Genomic DNA, 23431 nt, shown 5'->3' with positions numbered 1-23431 from the left:
TTATCAGGAAGGGAATGGGTGAGCAGCTTTGCAGGAGCTTTTACTGCAACCACACCAGATTTTATGGATAACTTCAAATTAACTTACAGTTTAATTTTGGTATATCTTCCTATCACATTCTAGGTTACTGTAAAGTGTCAGGTTTGCAGTAAATTTTTCCTTAATCTTTGCCCACTATTTTTCTAAATTAGATTTTTCTGCACATGTCATATGTCCCATATGTTGTTAACTGTTGGCTTCACGGAAACTCTCCTTATTGTAGTAATTGACAAGTTGGCTATTTCTGGCTAATGTTAAAAGCTGTCTTCTGTGTAGGAATCTGTACTAACATTTAGCTTCTTTTTTTTTTTATTTTCTACCTACTGCTGCAAGGCAGTAAAATAAATTTGTCTCTTCTATTTTGCAGCTGAAGAGTAAGGCTTAATTCCCTTGCTAGTAAAAATTTAACAAACAATGGTCTATATTTGCAAAATCTGCACAATATTTTAACTGATTTAAACCATACAAAGCCACTTAAATGGATGGGGCTTGCACATGATTTTTGCTCTATATGCAGTTTTCTGAGACACCTGAATATGATCCTTTTAATATTCAGGGAACAAACCAGACCTATTATTCCCCCAGCTTGGAATAGCATAATAGATTTTGCTTAACTGCATGAAATCTCTGTTACCATCAAAGGTCAATAGCCTTTAACCAGCTCTTTTAAATTCATTTGCCCCCACAGAAATGGAATAATACTGTGTAAAATACTTTGCAGAAAAGCAATACTCATTTTTTCTCCTGTACCTGTGTCACAGTAGAAAAAGGAGTACCATCTGTATCTTTGGATAGATATGTTATTTAAATATAGTCAATCTTCAAAACATAAAATCAAGACAGACCGTTTTCTATTGCTTAATTATCTGCTACTGCATGAAACTCTCACTACACAACAGACAAGAGAGCCATTAAATTTGCTTTGAGATCCCTGCAATATGTAGACAGTTCTTAAAAAAAAAATGTAAATGTCCAAATATTCTTTTCTCAGATTCAACAATAAGGGTGATGTTCTTGGGGTGCACAGTTATCTTACTGAAAACTGAAGCCTGAGATCTTGGAGGACAAAAGAGAATATTTTCTTTGGAAATGAATTACAGTGAATGTGTCACCTCCTATGACCTGGCAAATACAGAATCAAGAACTATCTGTCAGTCAGTTTTAGTTTATAGCTGAGTAATGCAATCCACTATACAACTAAATACCAAGTAACGAAATAAAAAAAAATGCTGCCTAAAAGTATTAAATATTTTAAACAGCCTTGTGGAAAAGGAAGAAACAAGGATCAGAGTTTCACTGACACAGTTCTACAATAGAACATTCTGCCTCCAGAAACACTGGCAGTCATTCAAAGTTTGATTGTTTTAAAATGCCATAAATGACTCAAAAGGTTTGCCTTAAAATTAAAGCTGTAATTAATCAAAACAAAAGTTATGGAAGGTGCTGCGTGGACTTTCTTGATGATTTCAATTATCAATCAGGTAGGTTTAGAATAAAGCAAGACAAATAGTGAAAAAACTATCACCTTTTGACATTATGTCCTAGGGTGACTTTATGATTCTGGTATCCCCAATTGTCTGCTCTGTTTATGCTGGATATTAAGTTCTGCACCTTAAGACTGGTTCCAAGAGAGAAGAGGGGGAGAAGCATGGAGTTTGTTATCAGGAACTGCACTTGTGCCCCCACATCCTACTCCTGGACTGTGTTGTCTGCAGCGGGCAGTGGGAGGGAGCTCTTCTGTGGTTTTTTGTAAGTTTTTTTAGCTAGCCAAGGCAGAGAAGTTTCCTGGACTTTTTTTTCTTTTTCTTAGAACTGATCAGCCCTGCTCTGGACTGAAAACCCAGAAGAACACCAGGAGCTCATACCTGTGGCTCATCAGGGCCTGGGACAAGCAATTTTCCAGTGCTGGAGGGATAAGAGACTGAGTAAGCCAAGCTACACCCCATGACAAGGACTTTCTGAATTTGCCATCTCTTTAGAACAGCGAGAGGTTTTATTGTTTAATATTACTCATTTCATATGTCTCTGAATAGTTTGCTTGTTAAATAAAGAGATTTTTTTCACTTTTGTCCAAGGAATGTTTTTCCAAATGAGTTGGGGGAGGGGGGCTGCTTGAATCTGCTTTCTGGAGGGACCCCTTTAGAAGTTTCCTCCCAAATTTGCCCTAAACCAGGACACATTATTATTTTCATTTCACCTCTGAAGGGAGACACTTCCTGAAAGTAAACAGTGAATGGATTTGAAGCTGAAGGTGTAAGAGGCAACGAAGAAAACTTCAAATGAAAACAAAATGAAAAGAAATTACATAAAGATGGGTTAGCACAGGAATGGGAGCCCAGAGAGAAGCAGAATCTCCAGTCCCACCTGGCCTCCGTTGGCCTTGCCTCAGCAGATATTGAAATCCTTAAATAAGTCATGACTTTATTTTCATAGCAAAACAGGAACACCAGTAACATGGAAAACCAATGACATCTTGGCACAGAACAAATATAACAGCTTTTACTGGTGTTCTCCTTGTAGCTGGTCAAATTAACAACTCTTCCCTTCTCTACAGTCAGCATTTCCTAGAACTGCACTGTTGTTAATAGGAGTATAGACTACTGAATAGGGATCTACAGACAGACCTGTAAATTTAAATATCCTAAAAGTCATCCTACACAGCAGACTGCTGTGTCCCAGCTGGCCATTCTGGGCTCCCTCCATAGCACATGGAAAGAAGCAGGCAGTTCAGATCCTAATTCATGTGCCTCATTACAGATGCCTACCTTCAAAGCATCACTTTTGCTCTAAAAAGGTTTGCTATAGAGTGGCTACCAGATATTAGATTTAGATAAATCAATCCAAATAGAGTCCTTGAGCTCATGAGCCCACCAGGCTTCTGAATGCCCCTTGGACATAACCTAATATGATACAGTTAAGCTGTTCCACACACTTTCCTAAGCATAAAGCAGGCTGCTGTATTTCCCTTCCACCCTCAATTAGAGATATCTTAAATGAAACTAACAACATGCCAGTTATTACCCAACAGAAACAATGCTCTTAATATACAGAGAATGTGTACCTCAAATTGTGTTCTTAGGTAACTCAAGTCTGCTAATTCCTTTCTTCAGTCAATAAATACTTAATACAATATAACATTATTTATATAATGTAATATAATAGCAGAGGAAACTAATTTCTGTACAGGAAAACAGAATATTTTAATGAAATAGTATTAATTTCATCAGACTTCAGTAATAAAATCTCCACAAAACATCCTTATATGTTATATTCCATAATAGTAAAGTACATATCAAAGCTTTCTGGCAGTTGCTAGATGATTACAGTATTTTGTACTTGTGGTACTCCTGTGCCCTAACAGATCATTTACAAGCAGAAATCAAAGAACTAACTCCAGTAACTGTTTTAAAACATACAAATCATTAAAGGCATCCAAGGCTATTGTTATCACTTATGGCTCCAGGCCGTCCACAGAGTAAATTAAGTTACTTCAAACAATGAAGAGCAGTTGAGTCACTAAGATCCGTAGTAAAATTAAACAGATACAGTGAACTACCACAGTAGTAAAATCTGTAAGAAGTCGTATAAACACTGGACTTCTAAGAACTCTAATGTTTCCAATTAACAATGTTTTCTGTGGTTTCAAAGTTACTTGTTCCAATCTTTGTTTCATCAACATAAATTGATAGCTTCTGCTTTTCTCATTAGCTAAGCTATAAGGCACCTAATTTTACTTTTCTCTGTGATCTCTGCAATTAGAGGCAATGATTAAAGTATACAAATCTCCACACAAATCTCTTCTTAATATTGTAAACCAGGATGCACAACTGAAAGGAGAACTGAAACATGAAAATGAAATTGAACCATTTTAGGAATGTAGGGAAGTTCAGAGAATAGGGAAATATTCCTTATACATTGTATTTAAAGGCTGAGACTTTGGTTGGGTGTTTCTCAATACTACAGGCAGAAGGTGGTATTTAATACAGGATCAGCTAATCTTGTATAAACAGGCTTGGTCCTGACCTTGCTCTGTGTTGAGGTATTCATTTGCAGGTGTGCATGGGGATTGCTGACATGAGGAGAACTTCACCAAAACAATGCACAGAGAAACACTGAGGCTGGGAAATTCAAAGTAATTCATACTTATTCATACAGCTTAATTTCCTTCAAGAATCTCCTCCTCAGTTACTATTGATCTTGGTAGGCTATACAAAATTTCATAGGTACTAAATAAATTTCAAAAGTCAAGTGCAAAATAAGGATACTTTGAGCTGCCTATTGTTCCAAGAATAATACCAGCACACCAAGCAAAGTTGATGAGCATTTTGACACTGATCACCCCAAAGCCAGCTCTTCATGCACGACAGCAGTTAAGGGGTAGGATTGATCAATCCTAACAATCTATCCCTAAAACTTGTCAAATTAAGTTCTTATTAGTCAGCAGAAAGAAACAGTCCTGGAAGTCAGTTGTCCTCACCTAGCCAAGTTAGAAAGAGATGAAACAATGCATGCATTTCCTCTTTCTCTCTACTGACCTAAAGGTCTGGATGATTAACTTAAGCTTGTCTACCTGAAGTCAGTAGAGGTAGATGTCATCTTCAAAATATTTAAGTTTTTTCATTTGGTAACTTTCGACATTCACAGAATCACTGTTTAATTAGGAATAGTGCCTCTCTTATCAACTGTAAAAGAGATACCACTATAAGGAGAGCACATCCAGGAGTTTTACCCATTAAATGCGAGTCAAAGTATTTGGAACACTTAGACAACAAATATCTGTATTTTTCAAGGCAATCAAGCTTTTAGAAGATAACGGCTGCTTTGCCATTAGAAGAATCCAAAACCAGGAGCTGTGAAGACACTGCCACACACCGAGGAAACAAATTATAAAACATGCAATACACTGGATGCATGCAGTATAGGACCTGACACTGTGATTTCCTTGACATTTAACTTAGTTTATGTTAAAAAAGATTCCTTATATAGAGAAAATGTTGAAAACACAAATTTTTACATTATTGCTCATTATATTTACTTAATGTCCTTTTCTCAGTGTTAGAATGAGCCACACACAATATTAAGACAACACCTCATATCCAAAAACAATGCTAGAAATCTCACTTCAGCTCATATCTAAGTTTGGAACTGATGAGCAACAAATCCAGTTTCTCACTACAAGTCCTGTAATCTATAACATATTAAGCATAATTCATAATAGAAGCCTCACTAAAGTATTTTCACAATTAAAAAAACCCTAAACCAACACTAATATTCCTGAATGAGAGATAAAGTATCATATGCATTTTCATTCAAATCATTTGCAAAGATTTATTTATTTAGCACTCTGTCACTTGAAAAAATATTCTGAGACTATAGATGGGAAACGAAACAAAATGTAAAACCTAGGCCTTGAATAGTTAAATTAACTGTTTTAAAAGCTTCTGTATTGCTGCAGTTTCTCTACTTTGAATTTAACTTCTAACATCTCCATACAAAAGGTCAAAAGCAGTTTTGACAAGGACAACTGCCATTAACCTTTGTTAGTTGTTCCAATTTAAACGCACTGAAAACATTTGTGGTTCCAAATCATCTTCCTCCCCTTCATCCCCAAACTGATATAGTTCAATTGGCTTTGGCATGACTTCCATCAGATCAATACACATCCTTATTATTTTTATGACATGTTCAATAAAAGCATTCCAAAAGCTAAAGAGCTGACTTACCATTTTCTTCCAAGTACATCAGAAGGATGCTGCTAGATTCAGTCCCTTCTACAGCATAATCAAGTGCAATATTTCCATTAACATCTTGCAGAAGCACATTTGCTCCAGCCTACAGACAAGAATTAAAAGCGCTTTAGTTTTTTTGCACTGAAATCTCAAAACACAACTGGGGTTCTTACATGATCCTATTCAAAAACATTTCAAAGCTGGGGTTCTTAGGCAGCAGGCTGATTATAACCTGAAACAAAACCAAACACACAAAAAGGCAGAGACAAAATGAATGACTCATGATTGTCAAAAAGGCTGCCTTTGTTTGAGACAGCTGACACTGTTGCCACACTATCTGTCCAGTCTGGCTTTGCTACACAGATGTCTGAGTTGCTCATCGGTGAGTTTTGGAACCACCACCATTTGCAGCAAAACACTTTAAAGTCAGCTGTCACTGACTGCAGTCTGCCTTAAAACACTCCACCAGTGGTCAAGAGCTGCCTGACAAGCAGCACAGACACCCTGCAGCAGGGATGGGCAGACAGCTGGCCTGGGTAACCCTGTCAGCTGGCCTGACCTCCAAGGGCCTCATCCATCAATCCAACCTCAAAGAGAACCATCCACTTCTAAATGAAATTGCCATTTGTCACCAACTGGAGACAATGAAAATGAGATTGATAATTTCAATTGTAGTCTCTAAGAAGCCAGGCTGAAATTTCTCTAAGTTTCATTCAAAATTCAATATAAATGAGTGACAACTAAGAAGAGCCCTTGGGGTTGAGGGGTGGTAAAATGAACAGATTCATGAGAAGCTTGATTGTATTTTCTATATTAAAGATTGTTAATGTAGGAATCTGTAGGAAAATACATTTTTTTAAGTAAAAAAGCTGTCATTCTTGAAAATATCATACATGTCTGGTGGACATAGAAGCTTACATTACTAGTGTTACAGCATTAGAAGTTACATGACTAGTGAATTGCCATGTATCTTCTTTAAAAAGGGTTGTAACATTAATTAATTTCAAATTTCTCTCAATGGCTTTTAATGGCAAAGAATTATGAAATAAGTGTGACCCCAGGTAAATTTAATTAATTTTCTTAACAGATTGTATGATAAAGAGTTTAATAAAAATGAGAAATGCCAAGGACTGCCTTTCTTAAAAACACATCAGCAGAGGTCAAATGCAATATCAAATCATAAATAGAAGACATGACTGCTTTTTTCAGGAGCTTTTTTTTTTAAGTATTGTATCAAAGAAAAACTTGCAGTAGGCTCAGCTTCTGGCTCAGCTGGTAATATGATACAAAAAATGAACAAATTCATGTAAGTTTTAGGTTATCAAACTTGCAGCTGAACTGTTAGTCTGAGGTGATCTGAGTTTCCAACACAGTGGCCAGGGGACAGACAGGCATCAAAAATTACTCACCTCAGCTGTCTCAAACATCTCTTACATCCTATTAGACCACATTCTACGCAGCAAAATAATCTGTCCTCCTACAAAACACACTACTTTCTTCTAGCCTTATCTTGTTGCACTGACTGCAAGGGGAGCCCAGAGAGCAAATTTAGATTAGATGTATTTCTTCTGAATTTTTAAATGAAATTAGATGACAGGATTTGGCTTTCATGCTTAATGAAAAGGAATGAAAGGAGACTTAAGTGTAAAATCTTACATTCATTATAGTGCTATGAAAATAAATTTCTACTGTCTGTCCTGCCAGATAAAATCAAAAAGATGATAGGAAATCAAATAAAGGGTGAATTTGAAGATCATAGTATCTTTAGGGGATAGTTTAACAACTATTTAATGCACTTGTTCCACTACTAGGAAGTATGATTTTTGTTTTGCTTTCTACTCACTGACCCATGAAAGTTTGTTGGTGAAGGTAGAATTATGAAAGCAAAACAATTTCGTATCTCATTACTTTGCATATAACAAAAACCCACAAAATCTTTCAGGTATAGATTCTTCCTTGCACATAGATAATCTCCAGGTAATGCCGAAAGACCATTTTATTCCTTGTTAAGAAACCAAAAGACCTTTGACATACCAAACTCAGGCAAAGTAGAATAATTACTTGGGTCAGCAGCACACTTTTAATTCATTTCTAAGATGTAATATCACAGAAGGAAGGATGCAATATGGAATTACTCAAGTAATCTTTATTGGATATTTCTATATTAATTTCTTGAGAAATGTTTGGAATGCTCCCAAACAGTTAATTTTAAGGGTTTAATAATAGGCATGTTTAATATGGCGTATTATCATCCCTGCCTCCCAGCTCTGCACCATCTGTGATCTTACTGGGGCTGTGCTCTCACTGCCCACACCAGGAATGAAGGCCTTGAACAGGACCAGACCCCTACTAGCTAAGGCTACACCACTAGTGTGGAACACAATGCAAACATCACAGATTTTGTACCTTGGTTTAGATTCAGATGGCCAGAACTGTGCTAATGAACTTGAGTGCTCTGTTACATATACACCTTGTAGGTCAGACAGTAAGAAGCCCAGATGTGACTAGAGACAATTCAGATTATCTAAGTGTAGTCCTACTTTGTTTCTGCTCACAGCTCTTGAAGGAAACATGAGGAAAACTGTCCCCATGCTGCTGATTTTACTTTCCAAATTTACATGCATACCTTGTTTATACTCTAAATGCTATTCCATATTTATTCCATTTCAATACAACCCACTTGAATTCTGATGTGGCACTCAATGTACGTAAAAAGTTACTGGCTTAATTATTCTCAACACATCCTCATTCTCAAGTCATTTCTCAATAAAAATTATAAATATTTTCCAAAATTTTATGCACTATATGCCATATATACAAAAATATTTTTGAGATAATTATTTGTCTGCAATGATACATTGTTTCTATTTTAGTAAGACTACAGAGGGAACATGTTTAAATACCTTAATGTGTTTCTAAAGAGACCAGGTTAAATAACACCAAATGCAAAATGCAACTGAAGTGCATCTGTGCTATGCAGAGTGACATCAATTTGTAGATACAGCAAGAAAGATTGAACCCTGGTGATCAATAATAACTGAGTAGACTTCACATATTTACATAATATCCCCCCATTATCAGAAATCTAAGCCTGCTGCAAAAGAGAAAATGATTTTAGCTAGTGAAAGGACAAAAGATTTCCTTTCTAGCTCCAGCAAGGATTGAAAAATATTTCATCTTTTATTAGGATCACACTAGTTTGTATTTTTTAATTCTGTTTTAATTTCTGTCTATTTACCTACCTGTAGAATCTCTGATGTTTTCAATGTGTTCATTTCAGAAAACCAGAGTAGAACAGAATTTCCAAATAAAGTGCTGTTCCTTTAAGATTAGCTAGAGAGCTCAGGAGCAATGTTGTTGAAGTTAGATGTGCACAGTTCCACAGTACTCATCTATGTGCATACCCACATTTTTTACCAACATGATGCAGTTTAAGATGGTTTGCCACTCAGTGGAAGAGAGATGAGCAACGTCAGACTCAGTGTAGAGAACATGACACAATGTACATCCCCACTGCAACTTAAACCATGATGACATCTTTGTGTAAATCAACTTGGAGCTAATGTAAGATAGTACAAAGAACATTGCTTTTGCTTAACAGGATGCTGTAGGAGCTGAACTCTCCCTCACCAGATCATGTTCCAGAAGATGGGGAAAGAACCAAATAACTTCTGAAGTCTAGTCACTAGTGGAAGTTTTGATTTGCGAGAATTTACAAGAGCTAGCAACTGCATGGTATCATCACATGTGAACAGTCCTCTACAGTGCTCTGTCCCTATATAAGCTCCCTTTGCCCCTTGGGACACACATCCAGGTATAAATGCAGCCACAAATTCTCAAGACTGTGTTGCTGCAGCTGTATCCAGTGGATCAATGTCCAAACTCCCACTGCTAAGCTAAAAGTTGAGTTTAGTCCACATTCTACAGTTAGGAAGCCTAATTAGTGATATTGTTAACTCAGAGGCAATCAATAAACAATCTCTCAACCTGTTTTTTTTAATAATTAACTGATTCTAAAAATCAATTTATCATGCACAGGGGTAATTTTTTCATTCAGCATTTAATTTTTTAGAAAGTCTTAAAACTTCCTTTTGTACTATTATCTGGCCAATATTACTTCCTACTATTTCTTATTTCTAGTGCTGTGATGCAACTTATTATTCCCAAATGAAAAATATGTCTACCTACCATTACTCAAAAAAGCCCAAAAAACCAAGGGCTGAGGAATCTCCATTCTGAGAAATGTGCCCTTATTTAAAGATTTAAAATTATTTATTTCCTTCGGTGTCTCTGAAATCTACAATATTTTTTGTATTGGCTGTCTAACTTTATCAGGATATGTGAAAACCATATGAAAAGCTATGGGCTTAGACCTTCTCCAGCCATCTCCAGTGTTCAAGGACAGTGTTCTAACCACTGGGTTGTATGTCCAGAAAATCAATGCCATCACAAAAATATGGACAGCAGCGTAATCTGATTTAAGCATTGTTTGAGGACTCCTAACTTACCAAGGTTCCCCAAGGACTTGGGAGAGATTTGAGCTTTTCTCTGCCTAGGTATTCCTCTTGCTTACCTTCCCAGCTAGGTTATCACAGATTTTGCACCCAAACATTGTGGTCAGAAGGGTTTCCTGGTGAAACTACTTTCTGAACCAGAGTCAGCATCAACCCACTTTAGGTGGAAATTGGGCAGATTCCTGAAAGTCTGACTATGATTCAATGAAATTATTGAAATCCTTTCTTCTGTTACATACCTTAAATTATTCTCTAAAACCTGTGGGCCATGCAGGTTATTTAAATATTTGAAATAACGAAGTAATTTAGGTTTATTCATACAGTAGAAAGTCCCAGGTGCATTATAAAATATTTGTAATATAGAAATGATGACCCAGCAATTGCCTCTGTCTCCTAGGATTACCACCATTGGCTTAATGAGGTTTTAAGAAGGCTATGAGAAATACAGTAGACCCTGACGAATATGTGAATATATGTGGGTATTTAAAAAAAAAAAAGAAAATAAAAAAAGGACAGAGGCAGAAAAAAAATAATAGACCTGTTGCTATGGAAAAAACAAAACCAAAACCCAATTTTTTTTCCTAATAGGAGGCTTCAATACAGTTTTTACAATGGTTCAATTGTTCTACAATATACTAGCTGTGTGCAAATTGTGCAGTAACCTGTCAACCCCATCACAAAATCTGACTTTTTAATATCTACCTTTATTCTTATATTAGTAATCTAGTTTATTCAACTCCACATATTCCACATGTATATAACAGTGTACAGTTATATGAATGCAAATGTACAAACATGTACATAGTATTTTCTCATCTATGTTCATCAATTTCCTGCAGGGACAGGCAACATTTTTCCATTAACAGCTTGAACACTTCAATTTTTCATATTTTTTTAAAATATAACCATGTGACTTACGAACCACGCCATTTTTTAAATGTCATTAACCAAGACTGAATGCAATTCTTCATAAAACATTAGTGGCATTTCACTTCCTGTGACATCTGCAGTTAAGTTTTCCCCCCTTCATTGACCTACTTTTTCAAATTAATTCCATGAAAATGGAATTGCTTGTTGAAGGACACCCAAGGTTTACACACACACACACCCCTGAATGTTCTCATGTATGCCACAGCTACTGTGCTAATCCTATGTCCTTGCCAAAGCCCTTAGTACACAAACCGTTAAAAAGAAAGCAAAAGTAATCAGGATATAAAGCTCTATTTGTTTGAGAATAAGGAAACACAGGAAATCCCACATGCTCATGGCTCCATGGTGCCATGCAATCATGCTCTCCAACCTCAACAGTTTCCATAAATTTTCATCCAATATACCAAATCCCACAAATCTAGCTGGCTCCTCTTTGTGGCTGCTATTAGACTTGCTGAATCTCATTCCTTAACAAAGCAAAAGGAATAAAGTTTCTCTACACAGTGTTGTGGTTTAGGTCATTAGCACTGGATACCACATTACACAAATCCACAACGCTGAACAGATGAGGAACAGTTCTCAAGGCAAAGCTAGGAAAAAAAAAAGTTGAAGACTTCACATTAGGAAACCACAGACAAAGAAATAAAAAATTAAGTGAGATTGAGCAGCTGCTCTCAGTTCAAAAGCATGTCTTCCTTCCAACTCATTTCAACAACAGATTTTCTGCAGGCAGAAAATTATTTCACAGAAATCACAATACAGCTACTAAAGAGGTGGGGAAAAAAGTGATTACAATTATAGATCCTCCACTGACAGTTCCCCTACCTGCTGCCATAATAATTGAGTTTTGCCTGCTTAGTAAGAAGAAAACTGACAGACACAAGCTGAGTAACCTCTTCTATATTCTCTTTATGAGCACAAAACAATCAAGAAAATATTTTGCTAAATCTAAATATTATCGCTCAGAATACTGATTGTGGACTCAATACCTTCATTTTAACTTTTCTCCACATAAATCTTTAAGGAAGACCCTTCCCCATGACACCACAGATTATTAAGATATTTGGGAGATAGATAACCAGTATCTACACACTCCAGAGTAAATAAAATATTGCTGTTCCGGAACAAAACATCAAAAGAGATCCTGATTCAGGACTAGAAATTTACCATGAAGGAAATACATTTCTAAATATTTTCTTTTGCTCTTCCACCCCCTAGTCTTGACAAAGAAATGGAAAGGGATCACAAACATTTACAAGCTATCTACAAAGATATGGAAGTTCAGTACAGCCCATGGCAAACATTACAGCCACCTCAAAGCTATTCTAGCTGCAGCTTTGGCTTTTTGACCCTTAATATAGCTTGCCAGAAGTACAAAAAAAAAAAAAAAAAAGACAGCATACTTCCCTTGTAGAAGACAAGAGTGCATCTGATGGAAAATCATTCTCCAAATAGGAATATCTGTTGCACAGCTAACCCTAGCAGCCTCCTTCCTTTCATACAACTTGAAGAAAAGCAAGGAAGTGGAAATTTCACCTTACAAAAGCAATCCTTTAAAACCCCATTCTTCATCCTTCATCAGGCAATTTCCATCACTGCAGTCTGTGGGGAACACAGCTGATATTTTATTAAATGGGAATTTCAGTAACTCCAGACTGATGACTTGATCTTCAAAGTATTATGTTTTACAAATAATAAACCATATCTTCTCTTGGGCAGTTATGCTACTTGCAGTTAGTTAATGTTGTCATTATATTACAAAGATTCTATTGCCATTACATTGCACGGGTTCCATATTGCTAGAGTTTTGTACCTCCTTGATATTTCTTGTAGGCACCTCCTCTAGGCACTGACTCTTCCTTGTCCTCACAGCAGCCAACTGACTCCAGTTCCCACCAATCCACTCTTTTATAACACTCTTCTGACTGGCTACAGCTGCAACCTGTTAACATCAGGCCTGCTCCTAATCTTTAGTAATTGGTTCAGCTGCAACTCTTTAGGGGATAAGATTACATTCTACACCATCTTCATTCACGCCTACTATATCTCCCTACAAGTTAAGTTCCACATCAAAACACCACTAGCCCTCAACCATAAAGTATGCCATAACTTTTCTAAAATAAAAGGTTTTCATCAACAAATTCTTATGCATTGAAACCTGAACTCCTAAAAGCATTGAGGAATTGCAAACAGGGGCCTCATGAAGTCTGAAAATATTTTCTTCCTTTCTTTACAGAGCATCTCTTAGCAAAGTAACTAGGACCCAAGCTCCCTGTCTATACATATAAATTCAGAACTAAAATCTGTGGATCACAAATCGAACTGTTAGGTGCACTAACAAATGTTTGATGCATGCCTTACTTGGGCTTGTGCAGCTATAGAGAAAATGCAGGGAACAAATCCTCCTGCTCAGCTGAGTTCCTTCATAGTAGGGCATCATATTAAGGTGTACTCATGAAAACAAAATCTCCCTTAATACAAATAGAAAAGCCTCTCACTTCCTTTTACATGGACTTGCAGAGGGCACAGCTCTGCAAACTGAGCTGACCCAGCACACCACACACATTTACAGGACTTCTTCCATTACCTTCAATCAATGCTTAGCTGCAGCAGGAATTTCCACCTCTCACACAGGAAAGGCTGCAATATTGCTGTCTGCAATATTTGCTCTATTTCAGGGCTTTCAACTTTGTAAGAGTTGCTACTGTCTATAAATCCATGCTTGTCACATTACCAAAACTTTTCTTTCACAGGGAGTAGGAACTGTCTGCCATCTGGATGAGTTTAACTTGTGATATAATAAAGGTCTGAATTCATTTTCAGCATGCCTGATCCCACCCACATCATAAAAACACAAACACAAAGCTCAATCCCTTATGTCTGTGACAACGCAGCCTACAGAATCAAAGCTGAATTCAGAGGTGTATAAGTGCCCTCCAGACATATAAAATAAACTAAAAAGGATAAAACACATATCTCCAAAAAAGCACTCTCAATAAATCAGGAGAGAATGCAGCGCTGAAAATTTTATGCTAACACTTTTATGTAAATGCTAAAATAGATGCATTTTTATTAACACAAATTTATGTTATGCCACTATTACTCACTTATTTATATCATACGTACATGCTAAACCAGTTAAGGAATGATCATATAAATCCAGTTTGATATTCACTCATTCTTGTATAAGTAAAATATTTCAGCTGCACTGAGGATAAAATTTCTTTAATTCATGGCTCCTCTGGGTTCCATGTTGCAAAAATGGGCACCAAAATCTGAATACACAACTTAACTGCTCATCAAAACAGACTTACTTTCCTGTTATAGTCTAGAAATTAAGATTTATGGGAGCATGTCAGTGTGCATAATGAACATCATAGTGTTCCAAAATTCCCAGGCATGTATCTCTGTGACATGCTGGGTAAAAGGGGATAAAAGTATGTGCCAATACAGTATCTGTTCATAAAAAAAACATCCTATAGTTGTATATATAGGATCACCAATGCCTGCAAAAATCCCCAATTTTATTTGAAAATGTGCTTCTTGATTGTTGCATTACTCCACAAAATAGTAAAAAAGTAGTACTTTAAAATTGTCAAAGTTCCACTACCATTTTGGCAACCATTTAGTTCATGAATAAAGCATTTTCCTCCTTAAACTAATAGAATGTAGGCAATGTCAGTTCACAGAAAAGATTTTCAGTAGAGTTAAAAAAAAAAATAAAACAAGGCTGTCATGGCACATATTACAGATTGCTTGACAGGCATAGTCTGTTTGACTAATGCATGCAGAAGATAAAAGAATTAGCACTGATGACTGAAAATGAAAGACCAACATTTTCCCATCTGTTTGTGCACCATGGGGACTTAAATTCCGCCCATCAGCTGGAAGGCATGAAAAAGGCAAAGAAAATCCCACTCAGTTCCAGTCCTGAACACTTCTGAAAACACTCTAGAAGTGTAGCATGCTTGCAACAGCATCTTTCAAAGTAAAACACAACTAAGCACGCAGTTCCAAAATAAAAAGTTAAAACCTACTTATCCAGAAATGGTCAAATAAAAAGTAATGTACATTTCTCAAGTTACCACTATTGCCGTGTCCTAGAACTACAAAATTCATGAGGATTGGGGAACACTCTATTAATTCTAAAGGCATACAGATTTGTACTTGGATCTTAATCAGACAGCAAATTGTCTTTCATGGTGGTTCTTCAAATTCTGAATCCTAATACAAACCACCAAGGTTTCTTGGAATTTAAGGTCTTAATCTCTAAGCTAAATATAATCTGATTTCCTTGACTTAGCTTTGCCTCAAGCAATTATTCTTATTTTCTCTCTTCTCCCACACAAATATCTGGAAACGCTGAGTACCATCCAGCTAGTTTGACTAGAATTGCAAGAACAAAATTATTTTTGTTATATCCATTTCTGTTTCTTAACTATACATACTTTATTCTGAAGTTTTTTAACAACTTCAACTGATCATTCTTAATGTCATGAAAATCTCCACCTCAAATGCATGACTGAATTTTGGCATACAATTTGAACACTAATTGCCTGTGAGGAAACAGGCCTTAAAACCAATACTTTTTCTCTTGCTTTTATTGGCTAGATGGGCATTCAGGCATGAGACAGTTTAGTTTAGCCACAGTGTAGGGCAAATGAATCTACACTTTCTGGTGTGACAGGCCATGGGCAGGACACTTTCAGTTCTAGGGCTCTCACATAAGTACAAGTTTAAACATCCAATTCTCCAGTCTCTGCTCATATGCTTTATTCAAACAGAAATTACAGGAACCAATCTTACTCTCAAGATATGCACTTGTCTTCATACAATATCAATATTTCAATATTTTATCTGCCAAAAATTTTCCTTCCATTGAAAAAAAGAACAGTTACACTAAAGAGCAGCTAATGAAGAATTATATATTTATGATTTTCATCTCCAAAGCCAAGTATGACAAAAAAAACCCAATAATGGTGTTTCTTTTTACTTTCCTACTTTATGAAGGCACCTCTTGGTTCAAAATACATGTTGCACATTTTCAGTAAGGGCTTCTCAGAAGAGAGACAAAAAGATGAAGCATTAGGGTATCAGAAGGTCTCTAAGAGCATGAAGACACTCCTTTTAGCTTAGTATGCAAAAAAAGAATTTTATTTTGAAAAATTACATGAATTGAATGTACCTGTTTGAATGTCACAAAAATAAGTTGATATACTTTTAACTTTTTTAAAACCATTTTATCTGAAAGTCTGAAAAAAGAGAAAAATTTTCAGAATGTATTTTCTCACTGAAATTTTGTATTTTTATTGAAAGTGGAGGTAGACTAAAGAATTGAAGAAATTATAAAAAACTCAACTTGCATGTTATATATCACAAAAAAAGGTTCTTTTTGCCTAGAATAGCGTTCTCATTCTGTTCTATTATTAAGACGCTGCAGCAAAAATCCAAAAGATCAGAATGAGGTCAAGAAAAGGATAGTTGAAGTACAGAAGGAGGGGTATTTGACTTGATACTGCCAGCACTCAAATTATTTGGCAAGAAAAGGGAATTAGAAAGGAAACTTCAAAGAGCATTGATGACTAAAGACTAAAATTTCCCCATCTGTTTCTGCACATGGGACCTGCAAACTTCCCATCAGTAGCAGAGCTTATGAAAAAAAAGAAATTCAAGCACTGAATGTCTCTGATAACAGTATAGAAGCACACTTTCTTCTAATTTTACTTTAATTGTAATTGTTAAAAATTATGACAGGCATACAGAAAAATGATCAGTTCCTGTCTTCTATAATACTCCAGCAAAGGGTCACTTTTTGAAATTATTGCCTTTTATTTTTAGAACAAATAGAAAGAAAATCTCCTTCACAAAGCAGGGAATGAGCCTTTGGAATTGTATGTCAAAAAGTCTTTTAATCTGACACCACAGTTAGAGTTAACAGTTACTTTATAGCCACTAAGCAAGACTGTAATTACATAAGGTCAAAAAAATCTCATACTTTAGGAATTAAAAAGATCATTCCCTGGGGTTAGCAAGAGCAGTCACTTGTGTACCAAGCTGGACAGTTAGCAAGGGACAGGACAGCTTTATTGTAGATAAAATGGAGATAAGAAGCATCCTCTGATGATCCACTACTGTACTGATAAGTACAAATAAAATATGTGATAACAAGGTTCACATTTGACTAGTACATTTCCTTACGAAGTCCTATGTGTTTGTATGTATATACATGTATATATGCATGCATATATATGGGAAAGTAGTCAGACACACATAGATAGATAGATAGATAGATAGATAGATAGATAGATAGATAGATAGATAGATAGATACACATATATATTTACACACACATATATATTTACACACACATATATATTTACACACACATACACTCCAAACAAAACTGCAGGAGAAAGTTCTGCCTGGCAGCTTCACTCAAAAGTGTTTCCACTCCTGGCACACCACAGAAGAGGGCAGAACAAAAAAAAAAAAAACAACTACAATATGGCTGCAAAGAAAGGAAGTTGATTTTGATGGCTCAGTACAGATTGAAAGTTGTTTTTTGAAGAGCTTGTAGTTAACATGTTCAGTGTAAATAACATAAATGTAGAAAATCTAATTAACCTTGAGGGGCAAACCTCAAGGCCCTGTTTAAGCTGATGGTCTTCTCCTCAATCCTCACATTTTGGGGGAATTTTTCCCTTCCTGTCTATGCACACTGTCATATCCATGTCTATGTATTTATGTTACTGGGGAAATCCAGATGCTGAATGTTTTATTTCGTTCTCCAGTCCATTTTAAGGTTACATGCACACATGTGTGTATGTGCATAATGTGTATATATGTGTGTGTAGGTGTGTGCCTGTGTGTGTGTGTAAATTAAATACACTTGAAATGGCACAAATGAATAAATAGCACTACTTCAGGTGTGACATCAGATCTTACAATTTTATTAATGCAGAGAAAAAAGAGCCCACATTAACGTATATAGGCACTCAGAGTAAAAAGAAAGAAAATCTGTGTTACATGTCTCTGGTGTAAAAAGCAGGAGATTAAACAGCATGCAATAAACAGTAGCTGTGTACAGCATAGAGTTTCTGCAAAGATAAATGCATCATGCAAGGAAGTAAGAGTACAAAACTGCTATTTTAACTCAGTTAATTTGCATTCTTGTTATGAGACAGATTAATTGTGTTAATTGATAACATCAATGTGTTCCCAAGTGTACAGGGAAGGGACTGTACAGCAGCTTAATCTGCACTCAGAGTGATGCTGTCTTGCTGGTTAGTAATTAAATCTAGATCTTCTAGAAACAAATCATCGTATGAAATACCAAACCAATTTAGGGAGTTTAGTATGCCAGTCACCTTAACACAAACCTGGCTTCTCAGAACATCAGCATATAATTAGAGAACTCACCAGAAGAGCAGAAAACTCCATTATTTTCCTGTGCTTGGGTAATGAATAAAGTGCTGTAGACAAGAAAATCTTCCAGTCATAGTCAATAGTAACTTGCTGTGTGGGACTGCAGCAAGTTAGTCCCTAATATAGCTGTGGGGGAAATATGTGCTCCATGCCAAACTTTGAAATTGATTATATGAAAAGAAAAACATATACTTATAAATCCTAGCAATAGAAGTATAACTACAGCTAACATTTATATATTAACCAAACATAAGACTCCATGGCTATGTGCAATAATTGGTCTCTGTGGATATATATATATATATATTGGAAAAGTGATGAAACTTTAACAAAATTGAAATAAATACTTCAAAGATATAATGCTGTACCATCCAACGATTTGTCTATATGTTTTATCAGACATATTTTTTCCTCATGTCCATAAAGTGTAATATTAGCAGTCAATGTTGAAGTAATAGGCATTAATCTATCACCTTGCAAATAAACAATTGTCCATAATCAATCCCTTACAATTCTCTGGTCTTCATTCCAGAAAATAAATTTTTCCATCTCCCAGTACTGTCATAATTTTAAGGAACATCCTTCTTCTCAAAAAATGCAAGTTGGTAATCTTGCAGTATTCACTAATTCAACAAATACTTTCCATTATTTAACATTTGGAAAAAGATATTTAGTGTGTTTGAAAAATTCACAATATATCACAGTTTCCAATGGGAGTAATTTGAAATTTAACAAGTCTGGTTTCATAACTTCAAATAGCTGAAGATACAGCTGTTATTTAGAAATAATTTAAAGGTTAGTTTTCTCCTGTGCTGTCATAGGCTGGCTTTACACATTTTTCAACATCTCTTTAGCCTTTCATCCTTACAAGCAACAACCACATCTTGCTCAAACTCATTATCAAACCAGAAAAAATAAAGTACATCCAACTTTCTATTATTTTTCTTTTCATGGCTTTAACTCCTACATTTCACTATCCAACCCAGTCTCATTACTTTATATTGTTCTATACTGAACTGAATTACCTAGTTTTTCCACACATAGTCCACATCAATTATTCTAGATTTGGAAAATCAATACTTTTGCTCCACCTTTGCTATTCTAACTGAAAAGTCTTCAAACTCATATGCAAACCTGAGTCTCCTAATGACCTTCGTGCCACCTCATTTATTAGCCCCACTAACCCTTCACTGTTACAATTTACCTAAACCATCTGCTTTCAATGTATAAGCCAGCTTTTCCTGCAGCAGTTTTCTTTCCAATGACTTTGCACATCAATCTTTATGGTGGCATATCAAGGTAAGTTGTCCTTGAACTTTTGATAAATTGTATCAGCGCTGCAATTTCCCCTCCTGGCTCACTCACAAATTCAAGAATTCATGGACGTTCATCTGGTGGTTCTTTTTTCACTGGTTCATGCTCCCAAGCCCTTCTAAATTATGCATTACAAACTATGCCATAGTAATATTTCATTCCAGTATTTCTGAAATGAAAACACATAAAAAGCCATATACAGCTGGGAGGAGGCGGCTGGTTTGAGTGGTTTGGGAATTTTTTAGCATTCAGGGAGAGCTCTTATCGAAATAAATAATATATTAAATAATATAATAAAATATTTTTTACTTTATTCACGAATGGTGCAAACTTTTAAAAATTATTATTATATTTTTAATGAGAAAAATTTGGTTGAATACTTCATTAAAAAAATGTTTAAATCCTAATGACATGGTGATTCAAGGTCTGGTTCTAAGTTCAGATTGCTTCAATACTTAATGTCAAAATCAAGTCAAAATCTGTGACAGTTGGAAAACATTGCTCTCAAAGATATATATCTAAATTAAAGAAGTGCATTGTTGTCATGATTACTAAATTAAACTGACTTTCCAATCCTACATACAAATTAAACACATGCTTTTTATTTAAATTTGGCTAGGAAATTTCCATCTTCCCTGATGACAGTATTTCCTAACATTTTAAAAAAAATAATAAAACATTCTTCTTCCCACTGAAAATCCAGAATTCTGGTTTATAAATAGTAAGCACTTCTTAGGAACACAATTAATTACTGACCTAAATGCCATTCTCAGCTTGTTTCCAGAGACTAAACATCTAGCTTTTCTGGCCTTGGAGATTCTTTTCTTGAGGAAAAAAAAAAGGCTTTTTCTTTTTCCTTTGATTTCATGCTATTTGACCATTATGTATTTTGCTTTTGAATATGTGGAAATAGTATTGAAAACAAACAAACAGAAATATTTCAAATGCTTCAAAAATTGTATGTTTGCCCAGTACTTAACTTTTCTTTCTGAACTATGTTCTTCCATGAATTTTTCTCCTGGCTCTTTTTGGGCTACAGAAATTTAGCATAGTCTGACAGGCATCAAAAATCTACTATATAACTTTAGTTGCTATTTATTTTTCACAATATTATGTTTTTAATATCCTCTGTATGCTACTTTATTGTCTTAAGAACACAATGAGAATAATTATATCCACACCTTCTGAACAGCTGTTCATGAGGAAATAAAATACTAGAATGGATCTCCTGAAGCATCACTTTGGTAATGCAGGCAACACATAACACATAATCTCATTGATGACTTTAAGATCAATTTTAAAGCCAATTAGGGATCAGGTTTGGGGTTTTTTAATCCCTATTACTCCTGCATGGAATGCTGCTTTCCAACATATGTCTCCTAGCATTAAGAATGCTTAGTTTCATTCTGTCTTAACTTTATTGTTGGACACCTTTGCAATCACTTGCTTTCATGCTAGCACTAACTTCAGGTTTTAAAAGCTTTTTCTTACTTCTTCCTCTATCCTGATAAATTTACAGAAATTTTTATAACCTCCCCGATTTGATTTTTTTAAGTACAACATAGTATTTTTACTCCCTTTTCTTAAGATAAGCTTTTTACTCCCTTGCTTATCCTTGCAGGTTTCCTTGGTACAATTTCCCACTCCTGAAAGTGGCTGTAGATAGCAAACTGCAGGCTGTCATTACTTGGACAGCAGCAAAACCACTCTTCCCTTTCTCTTGGCAACATCTTCATTCTGACAAATCCAAGAATCTGGTTTTCCCCAGCTGCAGTTACATGTTTGCAGCAAACAATTGTCTTAAAATTGACTGAAGCTCTGAGGTCTTTTTCCAGATTTCCAGCTGATGGTTCCTGAGAATATCACAGAAATGTCTGTTGCTCAGAGCATGACCTTGTATTTGTACACTGAAATTTCAAGCCATTTTAATTACTTAAGTTGTCAAAGATACCTTAGGATTTCTCTGTGACATTAGAATCCTCACCCCAATAGAGAAGACATTGCAGCATTGTCTTCAACATATTTCATTATCATCCCTCTATTTTTTTTCTCAAGGTTATCGCTGAAAACTCTAAATTAAATAATGTCACAGGACCAATCCTAATGAAACCTCAGCAACTCTCAGGCCCATTTCTCTATTAATAGCTAGGCTGTTGTCTTGTTACCAAGTTCTTCACTACCAAGCAGCTTTTCACCTCTGCAATTTAACTAAGAGTTTTCCTCAATTCCCTAGCTACTCTATGAGCAACTCTCAGAATAATTATGTCAGTGATTCAAGTAGAGGCCACTTGGCATGAAGAATGAATTTCACCTTCTACAAACATCCCCCCGTGGTGGAACATCCCCAGACCATCTTCTTCATTGCACAAAAGTATGCTTACTGAAGATCAAAGCCAGATGTTGATTTTCATTATTTTGTCATTCCTTGATCCTCTTTCTCTGGGGAAAAAGAGAATATGAATGAAGTTTATCCAAAATTCCCCATTTTTGTGCTTGTTGTCCATCTCTCAGCATACTTTTTCCTGATCTGCTCCAGCCAAAACTAGGGTTGATATTTTTTCCAGCAGGTCTAACTCTCTTTTACCTCCAGGAGCTTTTGTTTTCTGGAAATGCTCTAAGAACTCCAGAGTATACAGATCTGCTACTTAATAGCCATGGTCTGTGTCCTAAGTCTCATCCCCAACCACAAATGTTTTCCACCTGAACAGAGGAGGGAGAATGAAAGGGGTGGAGGGACGAAGGGAGGCAGAGAGGGAAAGTGTCTCTGTTTGTGGGTGAGATTTTTAGACATCAAAGGAGTATTTACAGACTTTTACATCATACTTTCTGTGTCTACTTCCCATGTAAAAAGGCTTTGATTTCTGCCATGATTTAATGGTTTTTGTATAGTGAACTGCAGATTCTATTTCACTGGCTATTTCTCTTGTCAACTGAAGTTCAATGCTACATCTTTTCTCTTTATATTATTCTAATTTCTTCTCTAGGCTATCTCATTACTTTCATGATAGTGCTCAAAGTTAAATGCTTTGACCATTTTGCTGTATCCAGTTAAGTTCCTGTTCTTATGTCTCCTTAAACCACCTTTAGTGCTGCATGACTAGCTAGCTTCATCACTTTTTGCCAGCCTTTATGGAGAAGGACTAATATTTCTACAGTTTCCCATGAGTGTTGCCATCTGGTGTTCAGCAACTCATTAAAAGGCATCACCTAGATTAGTTAATTAGTGGCCTTCATCTAGGTTAATTTTATGTTATCTCAGCTAGGAATGATGAAAGGCTATAAGCCAGTAGTACACACTCTCTGGAAGTTCCCTCCTACACTTCTCACACATCCACCAGCCTCTGCAAACTGAGTGAATTCAAATAGATACCCACAGCTTTCACAGAAAAAATGCTATTTAAATTTCCTTACTACAAATATTGGTAACAATATATTCCGCCTCTAGGAATACAGAAGAATCATTTTTCTTTTGGGCTACAT

The 23431-nt window shown here is 35.8% G+C and overlaps 1 protein-coding gene across 4 annotated transcripts in view; it reads right to left on the bottom strand.

The window, feature by feature from the left end:
- The window catches only part of MYO16 (myosin XVI), a 363429-nt gene that overhangs the window by 211077 nt on the left and 128921 nt on the right, over positions 1-23431 (bottom strand). For all 4 annotated transcript variants that reach the window (XM_058044965.1, XM_058044966.1, XM_058044964.1 and 1 more), the window contains exon 5: positions 5763-5871. In XM_058044965.1, coding sequence (XP_057900948.1) covers positions 5763-5871 — 109 coding nt within the window. The remainder of the gene's footprint in view (positions 1-5762; positions 5872-23431) is intronic.

This window comes from Melospiza georgiana, chromosome 2, assembly GCF_028018845.1.
Source record: "Melospiza georgiana isolate bMelGeo1 chromosome 2, bMelGeo1.pri, whole genome shotgun sequence".
NCBI lineage: Eukaryota > Metazoa > Chordata > Aves > Passeriformes > Passerellidae > Melospiza > Melospiza georgiana.
This window is presented reverse-complemented; position numbering and strand designations above follow the sequence as displayed.